This window comes from Diospyros lotus, chromosome 15 (genome assembly GCF_014633365.1).
Source record: "Diospyros lotus cultivar Yz01 chromosome 15, ASM1463336v1, whole genome shotgun sequence".
In the NCBI taxonomy this organism is placed as follows: Eukaryota; Viridiplantae; Streptophyta; class Magnoliopsida; order Ericales; family Ebenaceae; genus Diospyros; species Diospyros lotus.
In genome coordinates, this window is record NC_068352.1 from 19,596,865 (window position 1) to 19,624,680 (window position 27,816).

Genomic DNA, 27,816 nt, shown 5'->3' on the forward strand with positions numbered 1-27,816 from the left:
AAGAGAATGATGAAGAATAAGAATATTATTGGCAACAACCCATTGTTGATGAAGATGACCATTTTACTTTGTATCTATTATTGAGAAAATAGAGATAGAAAGATGGAGAAATTAGAGATAAAGAAAAGATAAAGATGAAAGAGAAAAGGAAAAAAATATCTATAAATACATGGGCAAAATAGATAATTTTGGCTTATTAATAGCAAATGAGGTGTATGCTATTTTCAAAAACACAAGGTAGTCAGTGCAATTTAGGTAAATCTTAGGGGTTCTTCATAAAATTTATCTAAAAAACAGTAAACTTTTAATACTTAATATAATTTTAGAAGGAAGTTTTAATTTTTGTATTTTACTAACCAAACTTTTAGATTAAGTACAATTTTATAACTAATTTTAGTTTTTACAATTACTAACTAAACTTGTAAGTTTGTAACTATCATAAAATACCGTTAATAACGGTTAAATGATGACTTGATGAATGAGATGGACAAAGAAAAAATGACAAGGATGGTCTTGCCACTCATGGGTTGAGGATGGTGCAGATAAGGAAGACGACCAACCAAATGGTCTACGACCCCTTGCTTTTGTATGGGCCTTAGCCCATTTGGCTAGGCCTTAGCTCATTGGACAGTGTTTTGACTCCCAACCCACCTTTGTTAGTTGGCCTCTCACTTGGATGGATCGGGAGATATAACACATAGTGATATGGCTTTTTCTTCAAATTTATTTGGTTTTTTCAAAAATTAAAATTATATTACGAAATTACATGAATCAAAATTATATTATGGTGGTGGCTAATGGTTTCTAAGAATATTTTATAATTATAATTATTATTGCATGGATATAATAATGATTTTAATTGATTGAAAACGTCATCATCAAGTTGATTGAATCTACAAAAAAAAAAAAAAAAATCAGACGACGAGAGATCTATCTCAATCCTATTTATAGAGGAATATGTAATAATCTTTAGTAATCTAGGAATTGGATTATTGTAAATATCGTTTATCTTGATTAGTCATAATCTTGTTGAGATTAAAATTATTACAGATAATATTTATCTTCTATAGATGATATTTATCTTACTATTTTTTTATGATGAAATTTTTTATAGATGATTTTTTTATCTCAATATTTCAAAATCCTTTTAGAATTATAATTTTTTATGAATAATTAATTATTTTTCTAGAGAAATTTTAAAATATTGGAGTTATCTAATTTACGAGTTTGTTTGAAACCTGCATATGAAAAATTTATGCCTTATAACCCAAAATATTATTTTGAGCTCTTCAACTTTTAATGGGTTTTATTTATGGCACAACAATAATAATATTATAAATTTGATATGTGATTGATGTAATTAAAAAATCATTATATAATTATAACCAATCTAAAAATTCGATTAGTAAATTAAAAAACTGAAAAATTTATTCTAAAATAATAATTAGTGAATATTATCTTCGTCAATTCCCCTGTTTCTTAACCAAGTTAAGTGGGAAGTTCATTGTAATTGTTAGATTACATAGGATAGGATACCCGCTTGTATGTTGGATTACCTTAGGGCGGCGACTGCATTTTACATCAAAACAATCGAAATGGATTATCTTGTCTCAAAAATCCACGGCTCTACCAACCGCCAACGTCACGTCAGAGATGTTGACTTCATCACAAAGCACCTGGCGCAATCATAGCCGTCCAGTCATTCCCATCCGATTCCAACCGGGCCGCAAAGTCTTTCCATCCGACGGCTGTCGTAACGAGTTAGATCTCATCACTGTTCCCCACCCGGGGCGATAGCTCTTCCTAATTGCCAATTTGCCATTTCCCTTTGTTCTTCCCTGCGATGAACTCAAATTCCATTCAAATTAGGAGTCGGCCCCGATACTTATCCCAAATTCTCATAGAAACCCTCCCAGTTGCAGATTGATTGAAATAGTACCCCGCTTCCACAATCCATCCGATCCAGAGCCCCCGCTCTCTCTCTCTAGATCACCATGGAGAAGGAGCCGATTAAGCCAGACGAGAGGGAAGAGGACGAAGCATTAGAGCTCGTTCTTTTTCAAGTCTCTGAATGCTATGTTTATCTGGTAATCCTTCGACTTTCGATCTCCTGTTCATATTGTTTACTTGTCAAATGTAGTTTATGTCCAATAGCACTTTTAGGCTTCGGGATTTGACACCGTCGATTGTTCTGTTTTTGCCTTTTGCAGTCCAACTTGAAATAAATTGTCAGAATATGGACCGAATTGTGAGAAAATACACGTTTGGATCAGTTTTTCACTATAATCTGGAGTTGTTCGTGAACAGTGTAGACAGTTCTTTTGATATGATCTTCTTTAGCTTGTAGCTTGTAGCAGTTCTTTTAGATTCCAAGGGTTTATTAATGTGATAGGTCAATGTGTTATGCAACTGTTTCAAACTAATTAATCCGGATGATGATAGAGGAAGGCACCCTATTTACGTTTCCAGTCTGGTCTATGAGTTGCCAGAGCTATCCTGCTGCAAATTTAAGGAAGATCAGTGTTAGTTCTTTGGTTTTAGAGGAGGCAGAAGGATAATTTAGATGTAGAGGATAGTTGTACCGGAGGAGTAGAGGACATGGCAGATAAAAGAAAGATTTTTATTGCTGTACTTGAACTATAGCTACAAGACTTTTTTTTTTTTTTTTTAGTGCTTAAGCAAAAACAATGGCCTAAGGCCCTATGTATAGGACAAATAACTTACGATAATGAATTCTAGAGTTATCTAGGATCAATTATCCATTCTTGAATTTTCTTCTAAGCGAACATCATAGAATTTTCTTGCTTCTAGATTTATCTAGGATGAATTCATTCATCTCTATTTTCTCCCAAGTGAACGTCATAGAATTCTCTGAAGTGTGCAATAATATTTAACACATAAATATTACATGATAAAAATTTTGGAGAACTAAAACGGTTTAATTTTTTATGCATGAAAGCAATTTTTTTATCCTGTCCCAACTAATTTCTGTAATATGGCATTAACACTCAGTAGAGCGAGCAGTAAAAGCACTGACGATACTCATAAGAATTTCATATAAATAAGAGTTTCCAAACTTTATGTAGCATTAAATGATCAATTATTTACTTGGGTGTTTGTAAGGATGGATTAGAGGTTGTAGTTAATTGATTTCAGCCAATTTTTGTCTTCCTATTAGAAAAAGTGCAGATACTACCAATTTTTGTTAATTGATTATGTACTTGGTGTCTTTCTATGTTATTTTGCAGATACCACCAAGAAAAAGTGCAGCTTCCTACAGGTTTCACTTTACATTCCATTAAGATATAGCTTTTTCTTTCTCTTTTTATGTATTTATTTTCTTCTTTTAGGTTCTTTTGTAATATTTAGAAGAAGCTAAAATCTTAAGATGTTTCTTTAGTTTCCATTACTTTACCATTTCTTTTGCTTTGATATATATTATGGGATAAATTTCATGTCATATTTATTTTTATCTAGGTTTTTCTGCATAATACGAAAAGAGAAGCAAAGATGTTCCCTTAAGTTTTAGTGCTGCACTGATCCTTTTGCTTAGTATATTATTGAATTTTTTTTAGTCAGCATTTTTATTGTAAGTGCAAATTTCTCTATGTTGATAATGAGTTACAAATAGATGCAAGTTCTAAGGCACCAGATAGATGAACAAAAAAATAAATTAATAACTAGAGAAACCATATCTACAAAAAATCAAAAGACAAAGGGGTCAAATAAGGGAATTGAAATTTTTCACCGGCAAAAACCTGTTAATGGGTTTGCTTCTTAGGTATGGAACCGTGGTGAAGTTCTGAAGCATATAAAGTAGAAGAAAAGAGGAGTAACATGTAAGGGAAAAGGAGGAGGAAAAATTATAACTTTTTTGTATTTAAATGATGAATAATCATAATATGAATATTCATATATTTATGAGTTACTTTATGTAGTTGCAAATCCCTTCCAAACTAGGAGTCCAAGTTGAACCATGAACCAAACATTCCTAATTGTCAAAGTTCTTGTTAGAAGATACGGTTCCCTTATTTTAGGAAACCATTTTTTGGTTGGTTATATCCCAAATTATTAGGGATTTAGTTCTTTTTTTTTCGTATTTTCTCTAGGCTTAATTATAGGAAATTAGGCTTGGGTAGTTTCCTATTTTACCCTAAGAATAATGTGAGATCAGGTTACTGGTTCTGTTTTCCACATGGTATCAGAGGCCTAGGTTCATATTCCCTAGAACTAGGCATTTTTTTGTTCTTTCTTCTTGATCCCACAACTTTGTTTGCAAGGATAACCAATATCGATCTTCAATCCTCTTTATTATCACTTTTAAACCTGTGGAATCATGACAAACACAACCTAATCAAGCAATACCTCATGGACACCTTTCATTGGAATCGACAACATGGCTTCAAATGGGGAGTTGCAGAATATTCGGGCAACATATAGGCTGAATGGAAAAAATTATTTGAAGTGGTCTTTAGTTGGTTCGCACATTTTTGAAAGGAAAAGGCAAACTGAGTCATCTACTCAGAACCGGGCCTAAGGAAGAGGATCCTAAATTCGTAGCTTGGGATGAGGAATACTTGTTGGTGATATGGTTGTGGAATTCTGTGTTGCCAAAAATAAGCGACACGGTTATGTTCTTAAGCATTGCCAAGGAGATTTGGGGCACAATCAAATTCACCTATTCCAGAGTTCATGATGCAGCTCAGATTTATAAAATTAAGACAAAAGTGATGACTACCAAGTAGGGATCTCAGTCAATGACTGAATATGCTAATCTTTTGCAAATGTTGTAGCAAGAGACGGACCATTATCAATGCTTTCAAATGAAGTGCAATAATGATTCAGCCATACTAAAAAGGTTCGTTGAAAAAGAAAGAACTTATGACTTTCTTACTAGACTAAATTTGAAGTTTGATTACAGTTAGAGTACAAGTCCTTGGAAAGGAAGACCTGTCCTCTCTAAATTAGACGATTGTAATTACGCATGTTGAGGAAGTGTGAAGGGGAGTGATGCTCGAGACACCTGCTACAGATAGTTCAACTTTGGCAACTATGAAGAATCCTAGCTCAAACAAGCAATCTAGAGAAGATAAAAGGCCATCTGATTCATCAAAATAGAACTAGGATTCTCTATGGTGTAACTATTGCAAGAAGCCTCATCATGTCATAGAAAACTGTTGGAGACTTCATGGTAAGCCTTCTAAGAATGGACAAGGGTAGGCTTATGTTGCCAATACACAACAATCTGTTGAAGGAAGCCCTTAAGAACAGTCAAGTTTGATGGAGCTTAATAGGGAGGAAATTGAAAAATTAAGAAGCCTATTGGGATCATTGGAGGAGAAAACTAGGACAGGCACTTGCACTCTCGCCTTTATAGGTATATTTTCCTCTTTTCATGCCTTTAATGCTTCAGATATAACCCTCCCAAATGTCTAGATAATTGACTCAGGAGCCACAGATCATATGACCTTGTTCTTTCCATAGATTTATCTCATATAAACCATGTCCTAGTAATAGGAAAATAACCATTGTAGATGGCTCGGTAACAACTATGGCCGGCCAGGTAGATATCTTCATAAACAATCACCTCACTCTCAAAAATGTACTCCATGTGCCTAAGTTATTTACCAACCTTGTGTCAATTCAAAAACTCACCACAAATTCTAATTGCAATGTAATTTTTCATTCATCCCTTTGTGAGTTTCAGGAATAGGGCATAAGGAGGATGATTGGACGTGCTAGAGAAGAGGTGATCTTTACTATCTTGAAGAACCTAGTGGGCAGGCTAATAAAGGGAGCATCTCATCTTTATCATTCATTGCTGAGTCCTCTGAGTCCAATAAAGATGAACTTTGGCTTCACCATTTTTGTCTTGGTCATCTTTCTTTTAGCATTCTTAAAATAATGTTTCCTTTATTGTTCAAAGGATTCGTTGTTGAAGATTTTCATTGTGATGTGTGTGAACTTGCAAAACATATGCGAGTTTCATTTTCAATTAGGAATAAAAGAAGTTCTCTTCCATTTACAATCATTCACAATGACATGTGGTCCCTCGATCGTCCCTAATATTTCTAGAGCTCAATGGTTTGTTTCTTTTATTGATGACTGTACTCATGTAACTTGGTTGTACCTTTTAAAAAACAAATATGAGGTGTGCACACCTTTTCCAATCTTCTACAATATGTCAAAACCCAATTCAGTGTCGAAATAAAAAGATTATGTTCTAATAATTCAAAAGATTATTTTAACCAGTCTTTGTCATTGTTTTTGCAAAAAAATGGCATAATTCATGAGTCCTCTTGTGTCAATACACCACAACAAAATGGGGTGGGCGAAAAAAAAAATGGCCATGGCTTCAACATCTTAGACTAGGACATCCTCCTTTCCCCTTATTAAAAATCATGTTTCCAAGTTTGTTTTCTAGTTTGAATGTTAATGAATTACACTGTGAGGTGTGTGAATTATCTAAACGTCATTGAGTTCTTTATGCTTGGACATCCTTGTTTCCCTTCTCTTTGGTGCATTTTGATGTGTGGGGGCCTTCTAAAATCCCTAACTGTTCTGGGGCTAAGTGTTTTGTCTCTTTTGTTAATGATTGTACTAGGATGACTTGGGTTTACTTATTAAAAAATAAAGGAGCCCTTAGTAACATCCTACTATCATTTCATAACATAATTTTCACCTAATTTGGAGTGTCAATTAAAAGGTTCAAAACTGATAATTCTAGGGACTACTTTAACTATCACTTAAATCAATTTTTCCAAGAAAAGGAGATTATTCATGAATCCTTTTGTGTTGACACCCCTCAACAAAATGGAGTTGCTGAAAGAAAGATGAAGCATCTCCTAAATGTCATTAGGGCTCTCTTGCACCAGCATTCTGTGCCTTAATGGGTGAGGCAATGTTAATTGCCACATAATCAATAGGGTCCCTTCTAGGGTGCTAGGCTATCTCAGCCCTTTTTAGTGTCTCACATCCCACTTCCGAGAACTCAGTCTTCATACTCCTCTTCCCCTTAAAGTGTTTGGGTGTGTGACCTCTGTTCATGTGTCTAAACAGCAAAGGGACAAATTTGATCCTAGGGCTCTTCAATGTGTCTTTTTAGGCTATTCTCTTAATCAAAAGGGATATAAGTGTTACCATCATTCCACTCGAATGTTTTTTGTCTCCAAGGATGTCGCTTTTGTGAACCAGTCCTTTTTCCGCCCTTTTCCTTCTAGTCCCTAGGAGGAGAGTATGAGTGGTGACCAGATTTTGCTGCCAAGTTTGGATGACTCAATGGTGTTGCTACCTTCTCCTGACCTATCTCCTGCACCTCAATCTCAACTTGTTTCTAACCCTATAGCTTTTTCCAGTGTTCAAAAACACGCTAGGCGCTAGGCTGGGGCCTAGGCGGAGCTTAGGCGGCAACTAGGAAAAATGGTTGTTTTTTTTTTCCTAATGAACTGGTATTAATGTATTATAGATAACAGCAAGCTTGCTACCAACGCAAGCAGCAGCGCAAGCTTGCAGGCAGCAAGCAGCTACAGCATGCATAGCGGAGGAAGACAAGATCGGAGGCGGAGGAAGATGGATACATACTAGCTAAGAGACGAGATCGACGGCAGCAGCGAACGACCAAGAGACGAGATTGGCGGCGAGAGAGATGACCCGCAATGAACGACCAGAGAGAGGAAGGGAAAGGGGAGATAGAGAAAGGGAAGGAGGAAATAGATCGGCCCAGGCGGGTTAGGCACCGCCTCGGCTGTTTAGGCGGCGCCGTGGCCCGATTAATCGGACCTGATGCCTAGGTTGCCAACCAGCCCTTATTCGTTGCGGCCAGTGGCCGCCTAATGCCTAGGCCGAATTTTTGAACACTGGCTTTTTCTTCCACTCAACCTATCTCTCCTATACTAGATTCTCCAACATCTCATGATTCTCCTCACCCTATACCAAATCGGGTGATATCTCCTACAAGGTTCAAAGGATCACCTTATGTGTACAAGAGGAAGGGTCAACCTAATCCATGTGCTAAGCAAGGACCAGCTTCCCCCTCAAAATTAGGTTTGGAATCAACTCAGTCTCCTATTTATTTTGACTCTATACACACTAATTTGGACTTGCCCATTGCTGTTAGAAAAGGAATTATCAGCTACACACAACATCCTATAGCCAATTTTATTTCTTACCATCGTTTGTCACCCAAATACAAGAGCTTTCTGTCTTCTCTTGATTCTATAATCATTCCTAAATCTATAGAAGAGGCATTACAAAATCAAAATTGGGCACATGCTATGCAAAAGGAAATGAAGGCCTTAGAAAAAAAAATCAGACCTGAGAAATGGTGTTGAAACCAAAAAGGGGTGTAACCTGTGAGTTGTAAATGGATATTCAATGTAAAGTACTATCAGGACCCTTACGGTAGCTAGATGTATGGAGCAGGTTGTAACAAGTAAGGGGTAGCATAACAAGAAGTTGTTAGCAAAGTTGATACAATTAGATTAGTTAGAAGGTTGTAACAAAAATAACAGTAGGAGCCAAGGGCAGGCTGGTGAAGGTAGTTGTAATGACGATGGACCTATATCAAGGGTTTTCCCTCTCAATGAGAATTATCAATGAATTTGCTGATGAAATTCCAGAACATCTCTCCCTCAATTCCCTCTAATCTCTTTCTCACTCAATCCCCTCTCTTTCTCTTGTTCTCCCTTTCTTCCTTAGAATCAAACCCTAATTCTCCTCATCAAGGAGAATTCCCCTGTCAGGTTTGAGACCCTGACAAGTACAATGTAGATGGTACTTTGGAAAGATATAAAGCTTGGTAGCGAAGGGGTATACACAAACCTATGGCATTGACTACTTGGAACGTTTGCACTCGCGACAAAAATGATCATTGAAAGGATTCTTCTATCCTTAGCTAGTTGTTGCGGTTGGCAATTGATCTAATTGGATGTAAAAAATACTTTTTTACATGGTGATCTAGAGGAGGAAGTTTTTATGGAACCATCTCCTGGTTTCAATAATGGAGTTACAAGGCAGGTTTGCAAGTTAAAGAAGGCTCTTTATGGGTTAAAACAGTCTCCAAGGGCTTGGTTTGATAGATTTTCTAAAGCAATGAAGAGTATGGGATATAGGTAGAGGATCATACCTTATTTATTAAGCATTCGAAGCAGGGCAGCCTAACAACATTGCTTGTATATGTAGATGACATTATTGTCACCAAGGATAACTTTGATGAGCAACAGCAGCTAAAGAAGGATTTGGCTCGTGAATTTGATATCAAAAATCTTGGTAAGCTTAGGTGCTTCTTGGGAATAGAAGTAGCCTACTCTAATGCTGGTATTTTTTTTTCCTAAAGAAAGTATACCATGGAATTGTTGGAGGAAACAAGGATGTTAGGTGGCAAGACAACAAGCACTCCCTTAGAGCCTAACCTGAAGCTAGAAAATGCTGATAGTTCGGTGGTAGAAAGAGGAAGGTGTTAAAGGTTGTTAGGCCATTTGATTTACCTATCTCATACCAGGCCTGGCATTGCATTTGTTGTCAGCTTGATGAGTCAATTTATGCACAATCCAACCGAGAAACATATGCAAGCAATGAGGAGATTATTGTGCTATCCAAAGGCAACTCCAAGGAAGGGTTTGCTATTCAAACCGGGAAAGGAACTAGAAGTTGTAGGATATACAGATGCTGACTATGGGAGCTCATTGGTGGATAGGAGATCAACTATAGAGTATTGTGTGCAACTTGGTGTCCTGGAGAAGTAAAAAAGGGTGTAGTGGCTCGATCTAATGCAGAAGCTGAATTTAGGGCAATGGCACTTGGTTTATGTGAATTATTATGGCTGAAAATAGTGCTGGAAGACCTAAAGATCTCTAGCAATGGACCAATGAAGTTGTTTTGTGATAATCAGTCAGCAATCAACATTGCACGTAACCCTGTGCAACATGACTAGACCAAGCATATTGAGATTGATAGACATTTCATTAAAGAAAATATAGAAGCTGGGGAAGTTTGTATACCCTTTGTTACTTCAGAAAATCAAATTGCTGATGTATTAACAAAGGGACTACCTATCAAGAGATTTGAGGAATTTATAGGCAAGCTGGGAATGATTGATATTCATTCACCAGCTTGAGGGGGAGTATTGATTGCTTCTCGAATCCTATAAGGAGATTGGAAGATAAAGTCTTGAGCTAACCTTCCTAAAACAAGATAGATATTATCTTCCAAGTTTAGAAAGTATTTCAGATTTAGAAATTTTCTATCCTTGTATTTACATCTTTCTTATTTTCTTGTATAGTGTATAGTAAGTTTTTCCTTTTCTTTAACTTTCTTTCTCTTTAGGAGAGGTATCGCTCCGCGAGGCTGGTTGTTCTCTTTGTAGGGATCCTCTCTCTGCTATTTCCTCTCTCCAAGAGGCCCCTTTCTCTCTGCGAGGGCTCCTTCTCTCCAAGGGAGCTTATCTGGTGGCTATTCCTTCAATTGTTGACATCGAGTACGGCATCAGACGATAGTTTCCCCCCACTCTAAACAAATTTTATTGTCATAGTTTCCAGGCTACAACACTATTAATAGGGAATGTATCCTAGCATCTATACTTAATATGAGAATTACAGGTGTCTTCTTCTTCCTCCATATTTCTATACCTAATTCTACACTTTCCATAATTAAGGGATGAGGCATATCTTCATTAAGATTACTCACTATAATCTTGGAACCAATATCTTATCCATCAATTTACAAACATTGGATGATTGAACAAGATAGGGTTTGGGGTGAATAACGTTCACACATATTTCATTATTCTCTAAGGTATATATATAGAAGACATTTCCTAATCTAGGATGTTGTAGAATATACAGGATTAGTTTCCTAATCTAGGATGTTGTAATATAGACAAAAGACATTTCCTATTCTTGGATATTGACTATAAGAAAAATGGAAGTAATTCCTAAGATATTGTCATATTCCTAGGTAACAATAGGGTTGAGAATGGAATTAGAGGGGCAATCAAAATGAGAGAATTGAAGAAGGGAGAGGAATCACTAGAAAGGGAGGGAGAAATTAGAGAGAACCGATAGAGAGATAGAGAGAATTAGGAAGGAAAGAATTTCAATCTCATTTCACATGATATTCCATCCTCTTACAAGTAGCCATTTTATAGGCATAGTTAGCTGCTAACTAAATCCCTAACAGCACCCATGTGCTCCTAACAAATTGCAAAATATCTCTTAACAAACTATTATAACCCTATTACAATATTGCCCCTCTATTGCTCTTAGGGTCATGACAAATATAAATGGATACAATACGCAAGATAAACCAGAAGATAACTACCAAAAATACTTATATCAATCCCATTAATTTTGGGTTCCACTAATTCTGGATTCTCCAACATTCTTCCTCAAGCTGGTGAATAGATGTCCCTCATTCCTAGTTTGCCAATAAGTGATTCAAATCCCTATCTTGGCATGGCCTTGGTGAAAACATCCGTCTCTTGACTAGTTGTAGGAAGATAAGTAAGTTTCATTCCTCCATTTTTTATTTCTCTTTTTGTGAAACTCCATTCAATTCTTACATGCTTCATCCTGTCATGTTGGATTGGGTTATTGATAATATTGATAGCTGACTTGCTATCATTATACAACATTGTTGGAAAGGTTAGGGACACCTGTAAATCTTCCATTAGCCTTTCTAACCAAATTAACTTACACATTCCTTGGCAATAGCCCTGAATTTTGCCTCTGCACTATTACATGTCACAACTGATTGCTTCTTACTCCTCCAGGTGATTAGATTTTCCCACAATTTAATGCAAAAACCAAAAATTGATCTATTATCTATAACATAACCTACCTAATTTGCGTCAGCAAAACCTTCAGCTCCTTTAGCTTCATTTTTCTGAAACATTAACCCTTTTCTTGGTGTCCCAAGTATCTCAGGATGTGATATACTACATCTAGATGTTGGGTGGGCGAGTACATAAATTGGCTCACAATACTCACAGCATAAGCGATATCTGGGTGAGTGAGTGAAAGATAGATAAGTCTTCTAATGAGCCTCTGGTATCTTCCTTTATCAACTAGGGGATTATTCTCAGTTATCCTCCATTTTTAGTTTCTTTCAAGTGGTGTACCTGTTGGATGGCTCCCTAGCATTCTAGTGTCCTTTAGGAGATCAAGAGTATATTTCCTTTGGGAAATTAGTGCCCTGTTTGCTTCTAGCCACTTCCATTCCTAGAAAATACCTCATGGTGCCTAGGTTTTTGACCTCAAATTCAGCTCTCAACCATTGTTTAAATTCAACAATTTCTTGAATGTCATCACTCGTGATTATAATGTCATTCACATACACTATCAAAAGGGACCCTTTTCCACTAGCTGCATGTTTAGTAAATAGTATGTGATTAGCTTCCCTTTGTACCCAAACCTAGTACAAGTAGAATTAAACCTCTTAAACCAAGCTCTAGGTGATTGTTTTAATCCATAGAGTGAATAGTTCAACTTACAAACTTTTCCAACTTTTTCTCCTTTTTCAAAACCTAGTGGAATCTTCATGTAAATTTCCTCTTCCAATTCATTGTTGAGAAAAGCCTTTTCGATTTCTAGTTGAAACAATTCCCAATCCAAATTAATAGCAAGAGAAAGTTACACCCTTATGGAATTTAGCTTTGTCAGGAGAGCAAATGTTTCCTCATAATCTATTCCATAAGTTTGTGTAAACCCTTGAGCTACTAACTTGTATCTGTCAATACTCCCATCTGACTTGTATTTGACTATAAATACCCACTTGCACCCCACTACTTTCTTGACTTTGGGTAACTCTACAATGTCCCATGTATGGTTTCCAATCAATGCCTTCATTTCTTCCATAATAGCTTCTTTCCACTTTGGATCCTTTAAGGCATTTTGAATAACTTTTGGAACTTCCACATTATCAACTATTGTGGTAAATGCCTCAACTATGGAGACAGTCTACAATATGTTAAGTAATTAGAAATTGGATACTTAACACAAGACCTTACCCTTTTTTGAAGAGTAACTGGAACATCCAAGTCACCAACCTTATTTTGTTTCTCTCTTCGTGGACTAGCCTCCAATTCCAATGATTGGCTAAATTGAGGAGCAGGAATTTTTCGTCTTCTAGAATAAGCTAGAGTACGTTTTTTCGAGCCTGATTCTTCCACTTGACTAGTCACCACTGGTTTAGTTAATTGGGTTGATTGTTGAGATAGTTCGAAGACAATAGGTTTTGTTAGGTTAGTAACTGGAAGGGTTGAAAGAGATATAGGAAGAGAAATAGTAGGATCCCAATGACTCTCTTCCTTTGATATCTTCCCTTGAAAAGAGTCACTTGGGTAAAATGATTGGTCTTTCTACAAAGGTCACATCACAAGAGACAAAGAACTTTTGTGAATGTGAGGAATAGCACTTGTATCCCTTTTTGAGTGGGAGAATAGCCAACAAAGATACATTTGAGGGCTTTTGGCTCAAGTTTGTGGCAAGTAGGATTGGTATTGTGAACATACACGATACAATCGAACACCTTGGGAGAGAGAGAGGTTAAGAGTTGAACATGAGGATATTTGGCTAGAAAGGTGCTTAAAGGGGTCTGGAACTTCATATGGTAAACGGTTTATTAGGTAAGAAGTAGTTAGAACAGCTTCTCCTCAATATTTGTTAGGGACAAAACTAATGAACATTAAGGAGCGAGCAACTTCAAGTGGCGATTTTTCCTCTCAACCACCCCATTTTGTTGAGGTGTGTAGGGATAAGTACTTTGGTGGAAAATCCCACAAGTGGTGAGGTATTGGGTAAATGGATGGGAAAAATATTCACGACTATTATCAGTTCTAAGAATATAAATAGGAGATTGAAAAACATTGAGAATAAGTTTATGAAAGCTTTGGAAAATAGCACAAACCTCATCTTTCTTTTTCATAATGTATACCTAACATACCTTAGTATGGTCATCAATGAAAGTAACAAACCATCTTGCACCAAACAAGTTTGGGGTTTGTGCAAGTCCCCAAATGTCACTATAAACTAGGTAAAATGGTTTGGAAGGAGTATAGGGATGGATCAAATGAGTGTTGTGGGTTTGTTTGGCAAAAATACAATGCTCACACTGAAATGACACTTCTCTTTATTGATAAACAAATGAGGGTATAATAATTTTAGGTAAGAAAAGCTTGGATATCCGAGGCGTTTGTGCCACAAAATAACATCATAATTAGAAATAATAGTGAGAGAGAGCTTATTTGGTGACTGATGTCTTGGGAAAGCATCATCTCCTTAAGCATAATAGAGCCTATTCTTTTCCTCAGCATTGTCAATCATCTTCCATGGAAACCAATCTTGAAATGTGCAATGAGAAGGGAAGAAAGTCACAATACAATCCATGTCTTGAGTTATCTTACTAACAGAGAGAAGATTGCATTTTAGGCACATATGGTACAGACTTAGTTGCAAACCAGATACAGATTGTCCCTTATCCCATAACTAAAGACATGGTATCATCTGCCATCAAGACTTTCAAGTTCTTATCATTGGGTTGGAACTTATTTATTGTAGCCATAGAACTTGTCATATGATTAGAGGCTCCAGTATCTACTATCCAACAATTTCTATTCCATTTTCTAGATAATAAGGAATATTTCAGATTACCTTTTTGTGCCATGGAGACTGTTGGATTAGTGGCTGAGGTGTCTGGTCCCTTTGTCAGATGGGTATTACTCAACAGCTTGTGAAGGAGATCTAGCTGTTCAGTGGTTAGGTTCAAGCTCATCCATTTTTCAGTTTCAGGAGGAACTGCAGTGGTATAAGTTGATTGCTCTTTCTCTCTTTTAGTTTTTGGCTTCCAATTTGCTGGCTTACCATGTAATGGAAGTGGTTTGGTGCCTAGTAATTGGCCACATACTTCATCTAAATCAACATTGAGTACTTGAAGAAAATAAAAAATCTTTTCCTTTTCCAGCATCTTACTATAATTCAGACAATCAGTGGGACACTCCCAACCAGGATCATAAAAAGATCTATCTCCTGCCATAACTCCATCAAAGTATTGTAGTACTTAGTGACACTAAGATTAACTTGTCTAGTGGTGCAAATAACAGACCTAATCTCAAAGTATTGGGCTGTGTTTTCAACATCAGAGTATATCTCCTAAGTTACCTCCCATACTTCTTTTGCAGTCTTGTAAAACAGGTAGGTTCATCCAATCTTGGGCTCCATTGAGTTAATGAGTCATGCCATGTCTATTGAATTTTTTGCCTCCCACATCTGATAATCTACTGTATCCATGGGTGGATTCAAAATTGCTCCAATGAGATAGCCAAACTTTCCTTTACCTTTGATTACAAGAATAACAGATTGAGACCATTCCTGAAATTTTTTTCCATTCAGTATGTGTTGAGTAATCTGCAAGGAATGACTGTCAAAGGATAGAGGGGTTGATATGATACTTGGAGATGGTGAGTTGGAGATGGTAGAGGATTCTGCAGTTGTCTGGGCTGCATGCTCAAGGTTGATGCCGGCCATTGTGATTGGTTTTTTTGGTTATACTGACTAGGTAGAATCAAGCTCTAATACCATGAACAAGATAGGGTTTGGGGTGAATAACACTCACAGATTTCATTATTCTCTAAGTTATATATATATATATAGAAGACATTTCCTAATCTAGGATGCTGTAATATATACAGAAGACATTTCTTAATCTAGGATATTGACTGTAAGAAAAATGGAAATAATTCCCAAGATATAAATGTATACAATAGGCAAGATAAACCAGAAAATAACTACCAAAAATACTGATATCAATCCCATTAATTTTGGGTTCCACTAATTTGGGATTCTCCAACAATGATGATAATCATCCATGATAGGACAAATCTCCAAAAATTTGGTTAAGATCAACTATTCTTAGGTGATAATGATCATCGAGATCCAATCCTAGTGAACAATTTTTCCAAATGAGTATAAATAAAGGAACCCTCCCCTAAGGGTAAGAAAAATTCTTAAGCCATATCACTCTCTGTACACTCCATCTCGACTCCCTTTCTAACTTAGGCATCAAAATGATTTTCTCAGTAAGCCCCAAGGCGGTTCTTACACTTTGTCTTTTATAGAATCCATTTGCCCAATTTTAAGTCCTGAGCAATTTATTGTTCAAGCCATCTGTTGCATTCTCAACAAATATATTGGTGATTGATTTTTCCTATCATCAAGAGTATTCAGGGGACAAGGACAAGTGTGACAAAGACTTTGAAATAGATGATCATCGTGTTAATATTTTGAGGTGTGTGTTGACCAAGACTTATTGACAATGATGAATGGAAACATACTATTATTAAGGGGAAGAACATCACACGGACACCTGCCGAACCTTCAAGTAAAGACACTAAGGGTGCGTTTGATAGAATTGGAAAATGAGGGTGGAATTCCAATTCCATGGAATTCCAATTCTCACCCCCAACCCCTAGGAATTCCAATTCCTTGATTTCAAGGAAAATATTCACTTTTTAAACTAAAATGGAATTCGAATTCCATGGAATTGAAAAGCTGTTTGATAGAATTTCCTGGAATTTAGATGGAAAATGAATTTCATCCTCATTTTCCATGTCTATCAAACGCACCCTAAGGTGAAGACTAATCCTATCAACAAGATCCTAACAAAAAGCTTATCCACCTGCTAAATCATAAGGAGTTTGTTTTGAGTATCTTGCCCACTACCGAATTTTCTTCCAATGACTATTAATCTGTCTATTGGTAAAAGTCTTTGTGAGATTGTCCATGGCTACTCTCCTTGGACCCCTGTTGATAGTCTCCTTAACCCCTAAGTCCAAATTTTTGTGTCTATTGAATTTTTTTTCAAACACATCCATGATTTGCATGCTCAGATTAGACATAAAACTACAATAACTGCTGATCATAAACTTGTTAATATACATTAATTGGCATTAGAGCTGAAATTCCTCAGAAATTCATTGAGAATTTCCCAACTTTTCTCCAATTCATTCTAACCAACACTGTCAATTATTTTTCACCATTCACGGTGATCAGAAGCGATGATTTCATATGGATTTTAGTTTGTTGTTTTTTAGTTTATTCTTGTATTCTTAATCTTGGTTCTGCATCAATTGGTATGAACCAAGAACAAGAACACAAAAATAAACTAAACACAATCAATAAACTCAACTCAATTCTCAAATCAGTATCAATTATCAAAAGCTACCTTCAATTACATCCTATATATTGCAATTAATAACCATAATCTTATGCTAACTAGGATCCCACAATCCCACTCTAATTAGGATTCTAATGGATCCTACTAACGAAAGGAAAAAAATGAAAAATAGGAAATAGACAAAAGAAATAAAATAAATAATAGTAATTCCTATTTCTACACCTAGAATAATTTTTTCTAAAATATTTTCTTTTATGTCATTACTTACTGTTGTCATCTCAAGCAGATAACTGTACCTGGAAATTGGAATCCACGTAAAACCCTGAAGATCTTTCTGAAGTAGTGTTCTATGCATGTGCTCTGTGCTTTGGCTTAGATTTAAACAGCCTTCAATGCTTCATTCTGAAGAATGGTTATACAGATTAGAGATGTAGTTTGTTTATCAACTTCTTGTGTCTATAGGGCTGATGAATGGAATGTCAACAAATGGGCATGGGAGGGCACATTGAAAATTGTTAGCAAGGGAGAAGAGTGCATCATCAGACTTGAAGATAAGACAACAGGTGAAGAGTATTAGTGTTATGAATTATTCTATCACATTCTCCATATGAGGTATATACATAACCTGATGTTAAAATAGGTGAACTGTATGCTCGGGCATTCTTGAGAGATGGAGAACCACATCCAGTAGAGCCTGTAATTGATAGTAGCAGGTGAAGTTCATTTGTTACATAAACAGAATTTCATCTTTCCTTTATTTTATAATATTTGTTTCTGTTAAAATACAAACTAAAATACACGGATTTTTTTGGTTTTTCTTTTTTGCACTATTATTTGTTATATGTGCATAACACAAACAACAACACAGTTTATTCTTACTGAGTGGGTGATGAGAAATTAGAAGTATGAACTTTTTAATTTATGATATTAGGATTTAGGTTTTATTAAAATTTTGGAATTTAGATATTGGATTTTTGTTTTATTTATTTGAATAATTGTGGTTAAAGTATTTATCTTTTGGGCTTAGAATGCAATAAAAATTAGTTTTGATTGATTTTTAACTAAAAGATAGCTGATGTCCCTCTGCCCTCTCTGATCTTCTTCCCATATCCTTCAATTTCTGAAATATTTCTTGCCCCCACATCAGGGAGGTTGGCTATGTTTTTTATGTGAATTTTTTTTTTTCTATGCAGATACTTTGTTCTTCGCATCGAAGAGAACATTGGTAAGTAACAATAATTCTTGTTTCAGGGTCTATATTATCTTGTCTTTTAGTTGCTTGAATTGTGTAACTTCTGGTATGGTGTTATTAAATTAGCTTCTTGTTAGTTTTGTTTACCACTCATTAGAACTAGTTTAATGTGAAGAATTGAGAAAAGAAACTGAAGAAGTTTTGGACTGAAAATCTTTAAAACTCTTTAGAACTTCTCACTTTATTATTCGAATTGGGCACATTTATACACAAATAGTAACTGCTCATATGGAAGTAGTTACATACAGAAAAAATTGTCACTTTGGAAATAAATAAATATATAATGAATGGAAAACTATCTATATTTTGCCTAACTATCTATATTTCTTTTACACGTTTTTCTACACACCCCCTCAAACTAGGCTATAAATATTAAGGAAACCCAGTTTAGATCTTCACATCTTCAAATTGAGTATTTGGTAGGTAGTTTCTAGTAGATGCTTCTTATGTAGGAAATCCACCTTTAATTTTTTTTTTTATGAAATGTTTGTCTATTTAGGTCATTTTGAGCATGTTGAGTTGCTGTCAATATTTTAGTTTGACGATTAAAATATTGGGTGTTTGAGAGGTCTCATTGACGACACCTCTGTTGTGTCTTTAATGTCAGAATACTTCTCCTTTGCGGTATCCCAAATTTCTTGTGCCGTCTCGAGGAGGATGACATTTACTCCGATTTCTTGTGTCTTCATTAACAATAGATCTATTTTACTGGTATTGCAACCAGCATCATCCTTCAGTTCCTTTGGAGATATGATAGACAGTAACCCCCTCAAAAGTTGCAACTGTGGTTGCGGCAATGGCAGACAAAGATGAAGGAGATGACTGGAGATGAAGGAGAAAGGCATTGGTTGATCTGTGACAGTGGCTCCGTTCTGCGACCATCTTTGCTGCTCTTTCTCTCTCTCTCGCTCTTTGAACTCTTTGTCTCACTGCTCTAATACCATGAAGAAATTTTGGATTGTAAACTCCTTAAAACTTCGCACTTTATTATTTGAATTGGACACATTTATACACAAATAGTAATTACTCATATGGAGGCAGTTACATAGAAAAACTGTCACTTAGGAAATAAATAACTATATAATAAATGGAAAACTACCTCTATATTTTGCCTAACTGCTTATATTTCTTGTTCACGTTTTCCTACAAAAACCAAAGATAATCTTGTCACTGGACCTCAGTATTGTAAAATCCTTGATCATTTTGTCAAGCTTTGGATCCTTTGTAGCTTAGCATGAAATTTTGTAGTATTATCTCAATCTTGTATCTACAAAAGGATTCCATCTAAAAGATAATGTGAAAGCTTCTTTGTAAATTAGGATTACCAATATCATTAGACATTACTTTCCACACATAGAACTTACTTGGAGTGTTTTTAAATGAGGTTTTATTTTTTGCTTATATTTTATTTATTTATTTTTTTGTTATCTTGAACTAAAGGATTGGAATTTTGTTTTGAACTATTATTTTAGCTAGCTTAGAAATGGAAATGTCATGGAAATAATAAAATTAAAAAAAAAAAAGAAAAAGAAAGAAAAAGTGTGAAACTGTTTGGAAATAGAAACTAAAGACTGTATAAATATTTAATCTAACATAATAATTAGATTCAACACTACTATAAGCAAGCCTTAATCCCACATAGTGGGATTAAATAATACATTTTTTTTTTAGCACTTGATTCCAAGACACTTGCAAATCACATGGTTAGCCTATAATACTGAATGTATTGGCATATTGGGACACGAGTGAGGATCAGTGTGATAAGTGAGTTTCGATGCTGTTGAAATCAAGTTTCTGGTAACGAGGCTAACTGGCCAGTGACTTAGCTTATTCTCTAGCTGAACAAGTAAGCTAAAGATAATAGAGATATGGGATAGATAACCTTTTTAGGTAGTGCAAACTTTAAATCCCTTGGGATAGACTAATTAGGAATTTCAGGGTTATGTGGCTTGGTGCCTGAAATGGAGCTTTTGGTATGGAACAGCACCAAACAGATAATTCAGGGAAAAGGTGCTAACTGGATTTGAAAGACTGTTTCTTGTTTTAATCTTATTAGTAATGGGTTTTAAAGAACAAGGGATATTGGCAATAATTCAAACCTGCCTGGGATCATCCTTAAGATTGAACAGCACCAAATCCTAGGAGGAATAGATTGCTATCCTCTATATTTACTAGGGCCTCTAGCAGGACACAATAATCTTTCTTGTCATTGAAACTCTGATGCTTTGGCTCTCTCCCTTTCTGACCAGCCTTGTTATCTAGTCTTCTGTCTTTCTTTTCCACACCCTTTTCTCGTGGCGTTTGCATTACAATACATTCATATACTAGCCATCTTGACATAGCCACATTTTTTAACTTTGTAAATCTTTTTATGTTAGAAGTACAAGTAAATAATTTGAAAGCAAATTCACCCCATTAAATTGGTTTTAACTAAATTAATAGATGAAGCACAAGTACCTATAAGTGTGTGTATATAAGGTTCTAACCAAATAAAATCTGCAAATATAACTATAATTACAATATAAATTGTAAATAAATGTTCCAATGTTCCTAATGAGTGGGGGGTTCTCTTATGGAAGCATGGTGTTATTCGCCAGCAACAACAGCATGCGACTCATGTTTATAGGCACTATAGCCATAGTCACAAGAAGGAGCAAGGATTGGAGGTAGTTATGCAGCAGACTTAATGACTTTGATTTTTTTATTTTTTATTTTCTGTCTATTTCAGTTGCGTAAGCGTAGCCTAATATGTATGCTATAAACATGGAGGCAGTTGTCATCAATTATGTTCAGTTGTGTGCCTATCACGTATGCTATAGACATGGAGGCAGTTGCCATTGTAGTGAATATTTAAAGTAATGAAGAAGGAAAAAAACTAAGCAGTTTATTTCCTCAAGTACAAATTTCCTGAGATTGAAGGAAACTTTCCTCCCTCTCTTATCTCTTTCACAATGAAAAACCTCTCTCTCTCTCTCTCTCTCTGTGAGTGACCCCAACAATGTTCACTAGTATTCTTTCGTATTTATTTATTTATTTTTTGAATGAGAGAGAAGAGAGAAAGGAAACAGAAAAATATAGGGGTAAAATAGTTAATTTGACCCATTTTAATAGCTTAAGAGGAGCCGGTAACTTCTCAAAATGGAGGGGAGGGCTCTTGAATTTAGCTTTATCTCATGGGTGGTTTGTGTAATTTACCCTGATAATAAACATTTCACAAAAGAAAATCCTTTTTTATATAGTAGGGATTGCAAGCGGATTTTCACCATAATGCAAAGCCACAATCATTCTTATTTAGCTGCATCAACTACCAACAATCTTGATAGCCAGCATACTGATATCTTTAGGCCATGTTGCTTGTACTGAAACTCACTCTTCATTAACGTTTGTCTTTGGTTTTGCATTTTTATCTTCTATTTATATGCACTCCTTTGGATCTTATGCAGGTGGCCGCCCAAGACATGCATTCATTGGTATAGGTTTCCGAGAAAGACCGGAGGCATATGACTTCCAAGCCGCCCTTCATGACCATATGAAGTATTCTCTCATCCATTTGTTTTCCATTTCCGACTCATTTTCATCACTCTGTTTATTTGTTCCTGATCTGACTACCTTGTGTAATTGATTTTTCCAAGCTGAGCATGCTGTGATATATAAACTTCTAACTGAAGTAGTTATCTCCTTGAATTATTTTAAGTTACTTGAACAAAAAGAAAACTGCCGAAGAGATGGAACAGCAGTACCAGAAAACAAATTCTGTCGATTACAGCTTAAAAGACGGGGAGACTATCGTGCTTCAACTAAAGAATGTAAGCCCCCATCCCCATTCTCTCTCAACTTCCTAGGATGCAATGTATTTTCTAAAGCTTAATTAATACCTTCTCGGCATCAACAGAATAGTGGTCGGGGTGGGCGGTCCAAGTTTTTCGAGCAAGGTCTGAATAATCTCTCGTTGGAAGAAAAGAATAACCGAAAAGAGCCTGCAATATGTATAAGGCCCCCGCCACCTCCCTCGGCATCAGTTTCGCCCGTTCTCACCGCTGTTAGTTCTCCCTCGGGCTCACCAAACAGTTTGAGTCTCAAGGAAACTTCCAAAGAGAACGACTCAGATCCTTCGGAGCCACATTCTTCTGGAAGTGAAGCCCCACATGACACACCAGACGAGGATTTCGGCGATTTTCAAACGGCAGGGTGACATGGTCGGTCTGTCTATACTCGGATGTTTGGATTCCTCTCATGTTTTGATCGAGTTGGGTGTATATTATCATTATCATGTTCATTATAGTTGCTGTTCTCTCCATCTACAGCTGGGTGAACTTTGATGAGGTTAAATGCCTGTTTGTGAATGATGGGTACGATCTTTCTGAAGAGCCATTGCATTTTACTTGAGAAGCAGGAGTAGGATACTGTTCAATCCGTTGAAAATGAAAAGAATTGAAAATTACCCCAAAAAAATTTAATTACTAGTCGAACACTTGTATAAATGACAAAAAAAAAAAAGGTTTTCTAGATAATGCGACTAAGATGCTAAACTACTGTTTCTTTTAAGTGATTTTTATAAAAATAACAGGTGCTTAGACGTTTCATTTCAGAATGTCATTTTTGGGGCCAAGTGTTTGATGGTGTCTAATTTGTTTGACATTATGTATCAGATTGCTTTGATGTCAAGTTAAATACGGTGCATATGAACAGAACATCTATTATAAAAATTATCGTTTTTAATAACAAATGAAATTGGAGATGTCCATAAATTAGTCATTGTCAATCAATTTTATTCGCTTATTTGGTCTTATCAATTCGCAAAAAAAGTTCATTTTTAGCCAATGTAATAACTAATGGTTCTTAAATCTTAAAGATCTAAATAGAAAGGTAAATTAGTCTTTGTGAAAGAAAACAAAACTGAATATACGTAAATAATACAACTCCCTCCAAGCAAATGTATATGCTTGTGATGCCTTTATTTTCTTAAAAATATTTAATTATAGTTAACTACAAATTCTTCACTTCAAATTTATAATGAATTTTAAAATAAGGGTCACCTTATCCTCATTATCAATGCTTGTGATTTTGAAATTTGAATACTTATAGTTAGGGGTGGCAATACGAGTTGGTAGGTTGTAATTTTGTCGTGTTGAAACACACGTATAACATATATCAGGATAACCCCGAACATGACCCGTTTAATAATCGCGTCAAATTCCTTAAACCCAAATACGACACGTTTATTAAACGTGTAACACGACATGACCCCCGTTTAACTAAACGTGTCGTGTCGTATCACCTGTTAACCCACCCAACCCGTTTACCTATAACATATAAAAATCTATTAAATGCATAAAAAAACCTATTCAATACACATACAAAATCTTATTCATACACATACAACCGGCAACTGCCATGACTGAGCACCATCGAAATCGAGCCGTGAGCACCAGCAGCAGTGAGAAGCACCAGCCACCAAGTAGATCACCGAGTCGAGCGGCGAGCACCGAGCAACAGTGAGCACCACCGACACCGATCAATGAGGGAGAAGGAGAATGACACCGAAAGAGTGAGCACCAATCAATAAGGAAGGAAAAGTAACCAATTAATGATCGAGCATCACCGGCACTGAAAGACTGACCACCGAGCAATAGTGAGAGTCGTGAGACGAGAGAGAAGGAGAACGGCGGCCAAAGAAAGAGGGAGAGTGGGGAGATAGAAAGAAATCGAAAGGGGCATCAAGCGTGCGTAAAAACCTAGGCGGCGAACATTGTGAGGCTTAGTTACTTAGAGGCTGTTTGGCTTATCATTTTTTAGCAAAGCTTTTAAGTGAGGTAGTTGTTAGTATAAAAGTTGTGCAGTGTTTAAGTTGATAATGTGTTTGGAAAAATATGCTTTTAAGCTGTTAGTTAATATTTATGTGTTTGGTTTGAAAGAACTGATAAGTTATTAAAACTTGACAAAAAAACTAAAATAGACATGATGTTAAATGATGTAAAATTTTATTATTAAATGTTAATAAATTATATATAAATATTAAAAATATATTAATACAATATTACTATATATTATAAATATTGTATATAATAATAATATATATTATTTTGTGTTATATATATACATATAACATATATATATATATATAACATATAATATATATATATGCTGCGGCCGAAGAACAGCAAGAACAACGGATATATAACATATAATATATATATATGTCGCACCTGCGCGAGAAGAATAGCGGCCGAAGAACAGCAAGAATAGCGGCCGATGGCGGATCTAGGGAAGGGGCGACAGCGGCAACCTAGCTGGACAACGACGACGGCAGATCGAAGCAAGGGGCGACGGCGATAGCCCAGCGGCAGCGACAATAATGGCCAGAAGCAAAGGGAAGATGACAGGAGGAGAGCAAATGAGGGTAGAACAGTATTTTCGTCGGTCAACTGTATAGCGTTTTTTGCCAAAGCTGGAGGCACCAGCTTTTGTAAAATGCTATTGCAATAGCTTTTAATCTACACAACTTTTCAGCTGATTATTATTGTCAAACACATCATAATAAAATGCTATATAGTGTATATGCTGCATAAGCAGCTTAAAAGTGGTCAAACCGCTAAGCCAAACAGCCTCTTAGTATATATAATATAATATATTAAACAGGTTTATTTCGTGTCTAAACAAATTAAACAGGTTGACCCATTTAAGGCACATTTTTTTCATGTCATAAACGGGTTAACCCGTTTATGATCCAAACCCATTTAGCCTCAACCCAAACCTGCCTAACTTCGTGTCGTGTAATCGGGTCGTATCAAAAATCGCTAGTCCTAACTATAGTTACCTTTTCAAGTTTTTAGTGAGTTTGTGATTATAAAATTTAAATTTTAATTAGTGACGACTTTATTTTTAAAATTTTAGTTAGTGACACCTTTATTTTCTTAAAAAATTTTAATTTTAGTTAACTACAATTTTTTCACTTCAAATCTATAATGATTTTCAAAATAAGGGTCATCTTATCCTCGTTATTAATGCTTTATATCAAAATTGTGATTTTGAAATTTGAATACTTTGGTCAACTTTTCATGTGTTTAAGTTAGTTTGTGATTATAAAATTTGAATTTTAATTAGTCATTCATATTCTTATGTTATTTTAATATTTTTAAGATATTAATAATTATAATTCACACAGTAAAATTATTCTATTAAATTAAAATTTTCTAACCAATGACTTAACTAGTAAATCCCCCGTTTGAGCCAATTCAATTTTAGTAACTATTATCCAAAATTGCCTGGCCATGCTCTTAACTTAAGTCACTAATACACTTTGGTCATTTTTTTTTTTTTTTGGGACCAAAAAAAAAGCATGGCAAACCAAGATGGGTCCTACTTTGGTCATTTTTGATAATACTAGGGGTGTGCAAAAAAATTGGCATACCGTAGAAACTGGCTGGACCGAGCCGAACCACACCGAACTGATTGATTTTTTCATCAAAGCGGTCGGAAATAGTTTGCAGTATACCCAAACCGCGGTTTACACGGTTTGGGCCATTGGTGGTTCGGTTTCAAACCGAACCGCCTGACTCTTCAGAAATAATAAAAATTATAATTATATTAATTATTATTAAATTAATAAAAAAATCGTCATTTGCATTAATTAAAGATATTATGCGCGGCTGCCAATGCCATTAAAACATCTCCTTTGCATTAATTAAAGTTGCATGCACAGGTGCCAATGCCATTAAACATGTCCTTTGCATTAATTAAATGCTGATGCCAATGCCATATTTTGAATTGACAAACTCACGCAACCAACAACCCTACCATTCTCTCTCTCTCTCTCTCTTTGGAAATAACGCCCCCATTTCTCTCTCTTTCTGCTCCCACCACCTCTACGTCCCACCATTCTCTCTCGCACTCTCTCTCTCTGCCCTGCACAAGTGACCCCCATTTCTCATTTCTCTCTTTCTCATTCTTTGCTCCCATAGCCTTTCTTCAATCGCTGCCATTGCCTCCCACACCGCCCCCCACTGTCGCCATCCACAACGTTGTAGCCAATGGTCGCTGACTCATTGCATCTCGCTCGGTGGCCGGTGGTCGCTATTGTGCAGGCTGCCCAACGCCCTTGCCTCTCTCTCGTGCTCGTTCTCGCTCACTACCATTGTAAGTTCTCTCATTTACTATTGGGTTTTGAATTTCAGGTATGGGTTTGGTTTATATATGTGGTTGTTGCTCTGCTTTAATCAATATTGCATCAGACCGTGGAAACTACACCAGATCACACCGCAAATTGCGATGCAGTCTAGTGCGGTTTTCGCGGACTAAACCAAACCGTGCGGTTTGGTTTAATGCCAAATTGCATGTGCGGTTTGGCGTATTGAAAATACCCTAAACTGCCCAAATTGCACTGTGGACACCCCTAGATAATACTATTGGCGTTCCCTACTTACCCTCAGGGGTCGTTTGGTACGGGAGAAGTTTTTAAATTCCTATAATTCATAATTTTTGAGAATGCTCTTGGAAATATTTGATTCTTAGGATTTATGCAATTCTATGTTTGGTTAGATTTAAACATTCTCAAGAATGTTGAGTATTCTTTTATGAGAATTTTATATTTCTATGTTTGGTTTAAATGTAACATTCTTGGGAATTCATATTCTTTTTCCAAAATTACTCTTATTTAATTTTTTATTTAAAAATGATAAATACCTTCTACTATATAAAATATTGAGACCCACAACATCTTTAAAAAGTCAAACAAATGTCATTTTTTTACGCATTATGTGTGTATATATATATAATATATACATAATATATATATTTATATGAATATCTACTTTAATATATATATAATATTTTATAATAAATAATATAAATATATTATAATATATATTTTTATATATAATATATAAATATATTACAGATATATAATATATTTGTATGAAGTTATAAAAAGGTAAGAGGTGTTTTAGTCTTTTTCTTAATTAAAAAATTACTAAATTCATGGAAAACTTGGATTCTCAATCCCTCTTGAAAATCTTTTTGTGAAAAAATTATTTAAAAATCATTTTCGAGAATCTTATTTTTCATAATTCTTTTAAACATGAGAATATAAATTCTCAATCTAACATTTATAAGAATTTTAAAATTTCTCCCATACCAAACTCCTCTTAAACCACTAGGGCCTAAAACCACCAAAACATGGGGAACCAAGATTCAAGCTCTATTTTTGTTTTCATTCTTAAAAGTCAGTTTAATCCATACGGTATACATGGCCCAAAATATTCTTGGAATCTGATAGCGCTTGATCGAGATGAGGTGCAATATTTTCTTCTCAAATAAGGTATCGTTTGTTCATTTCTGCGAGTGATAAACTTGGGAAGCATGTTGTTGACACGTGTCAGACAAGTAGGTTTGGAAGACAC

The 27,816-nt window shown here is 35.6% G+C and overlaps 1 protein-coding gene across 1 annotated transcript; it reads left to right on the top strand.

The window, feature by feature from the left end:
- The first annotated feature begins 1,800 nt into the window (after positions 1-1,800).
- Positions 1,801-22,807, top strand: LOC127792310 (uncharacterized). The gene is made up of 8 exons (XM_052322764.1): positions 1,801-2,087; positions 3,249-3,280; positions 17,629-17,729; positions 17,807-17,879; positions 18,360-18,391; positions 21,862-21,952; positions 22,113-22,224; positions 22,311-22,807. Exons 1-8 carry the CDS (start codon positions 1,995-1,997, stop codon positions 22,608-22,610), a joined length of 834 nt encoding a protein of 277 aa, XP_052178724.1. The 5' UTR covers positions 1,801-1,994; the 3' UTR covers positions 22,611-22,807.
- Positions 22,808-27,816: the final 5,009 nt, after the last annotated feature.

What these genes read in the sequence shown, in the direction of transcription:
- LOC127792310 (XM_052322764.1), top strand. Translation starts at nt 1,995, where the DNA reads ATGGAGAAGGAGCCGATTAAGCCAGACGAGAGGGAAGAGGACGAAGCA. An exon ending in CCTGTAATTGATAGTAGCAG is followed by an intron (nt 17,880 to 18,359) that starts GTGAAGTTCATT and finishes TTTTCTATGCAG; the next exon opens with ATACTTTGTTCTTCGCATCG. An exon ending in TCGCATCGAAGAGAACATTG is followed by an intron (nt 18,392 to 21,861) that starts GTAAGTAACAAT and finishes GATCTTATGCAG; the next exon opens with GTGGCCGCCCAAGACATGCA.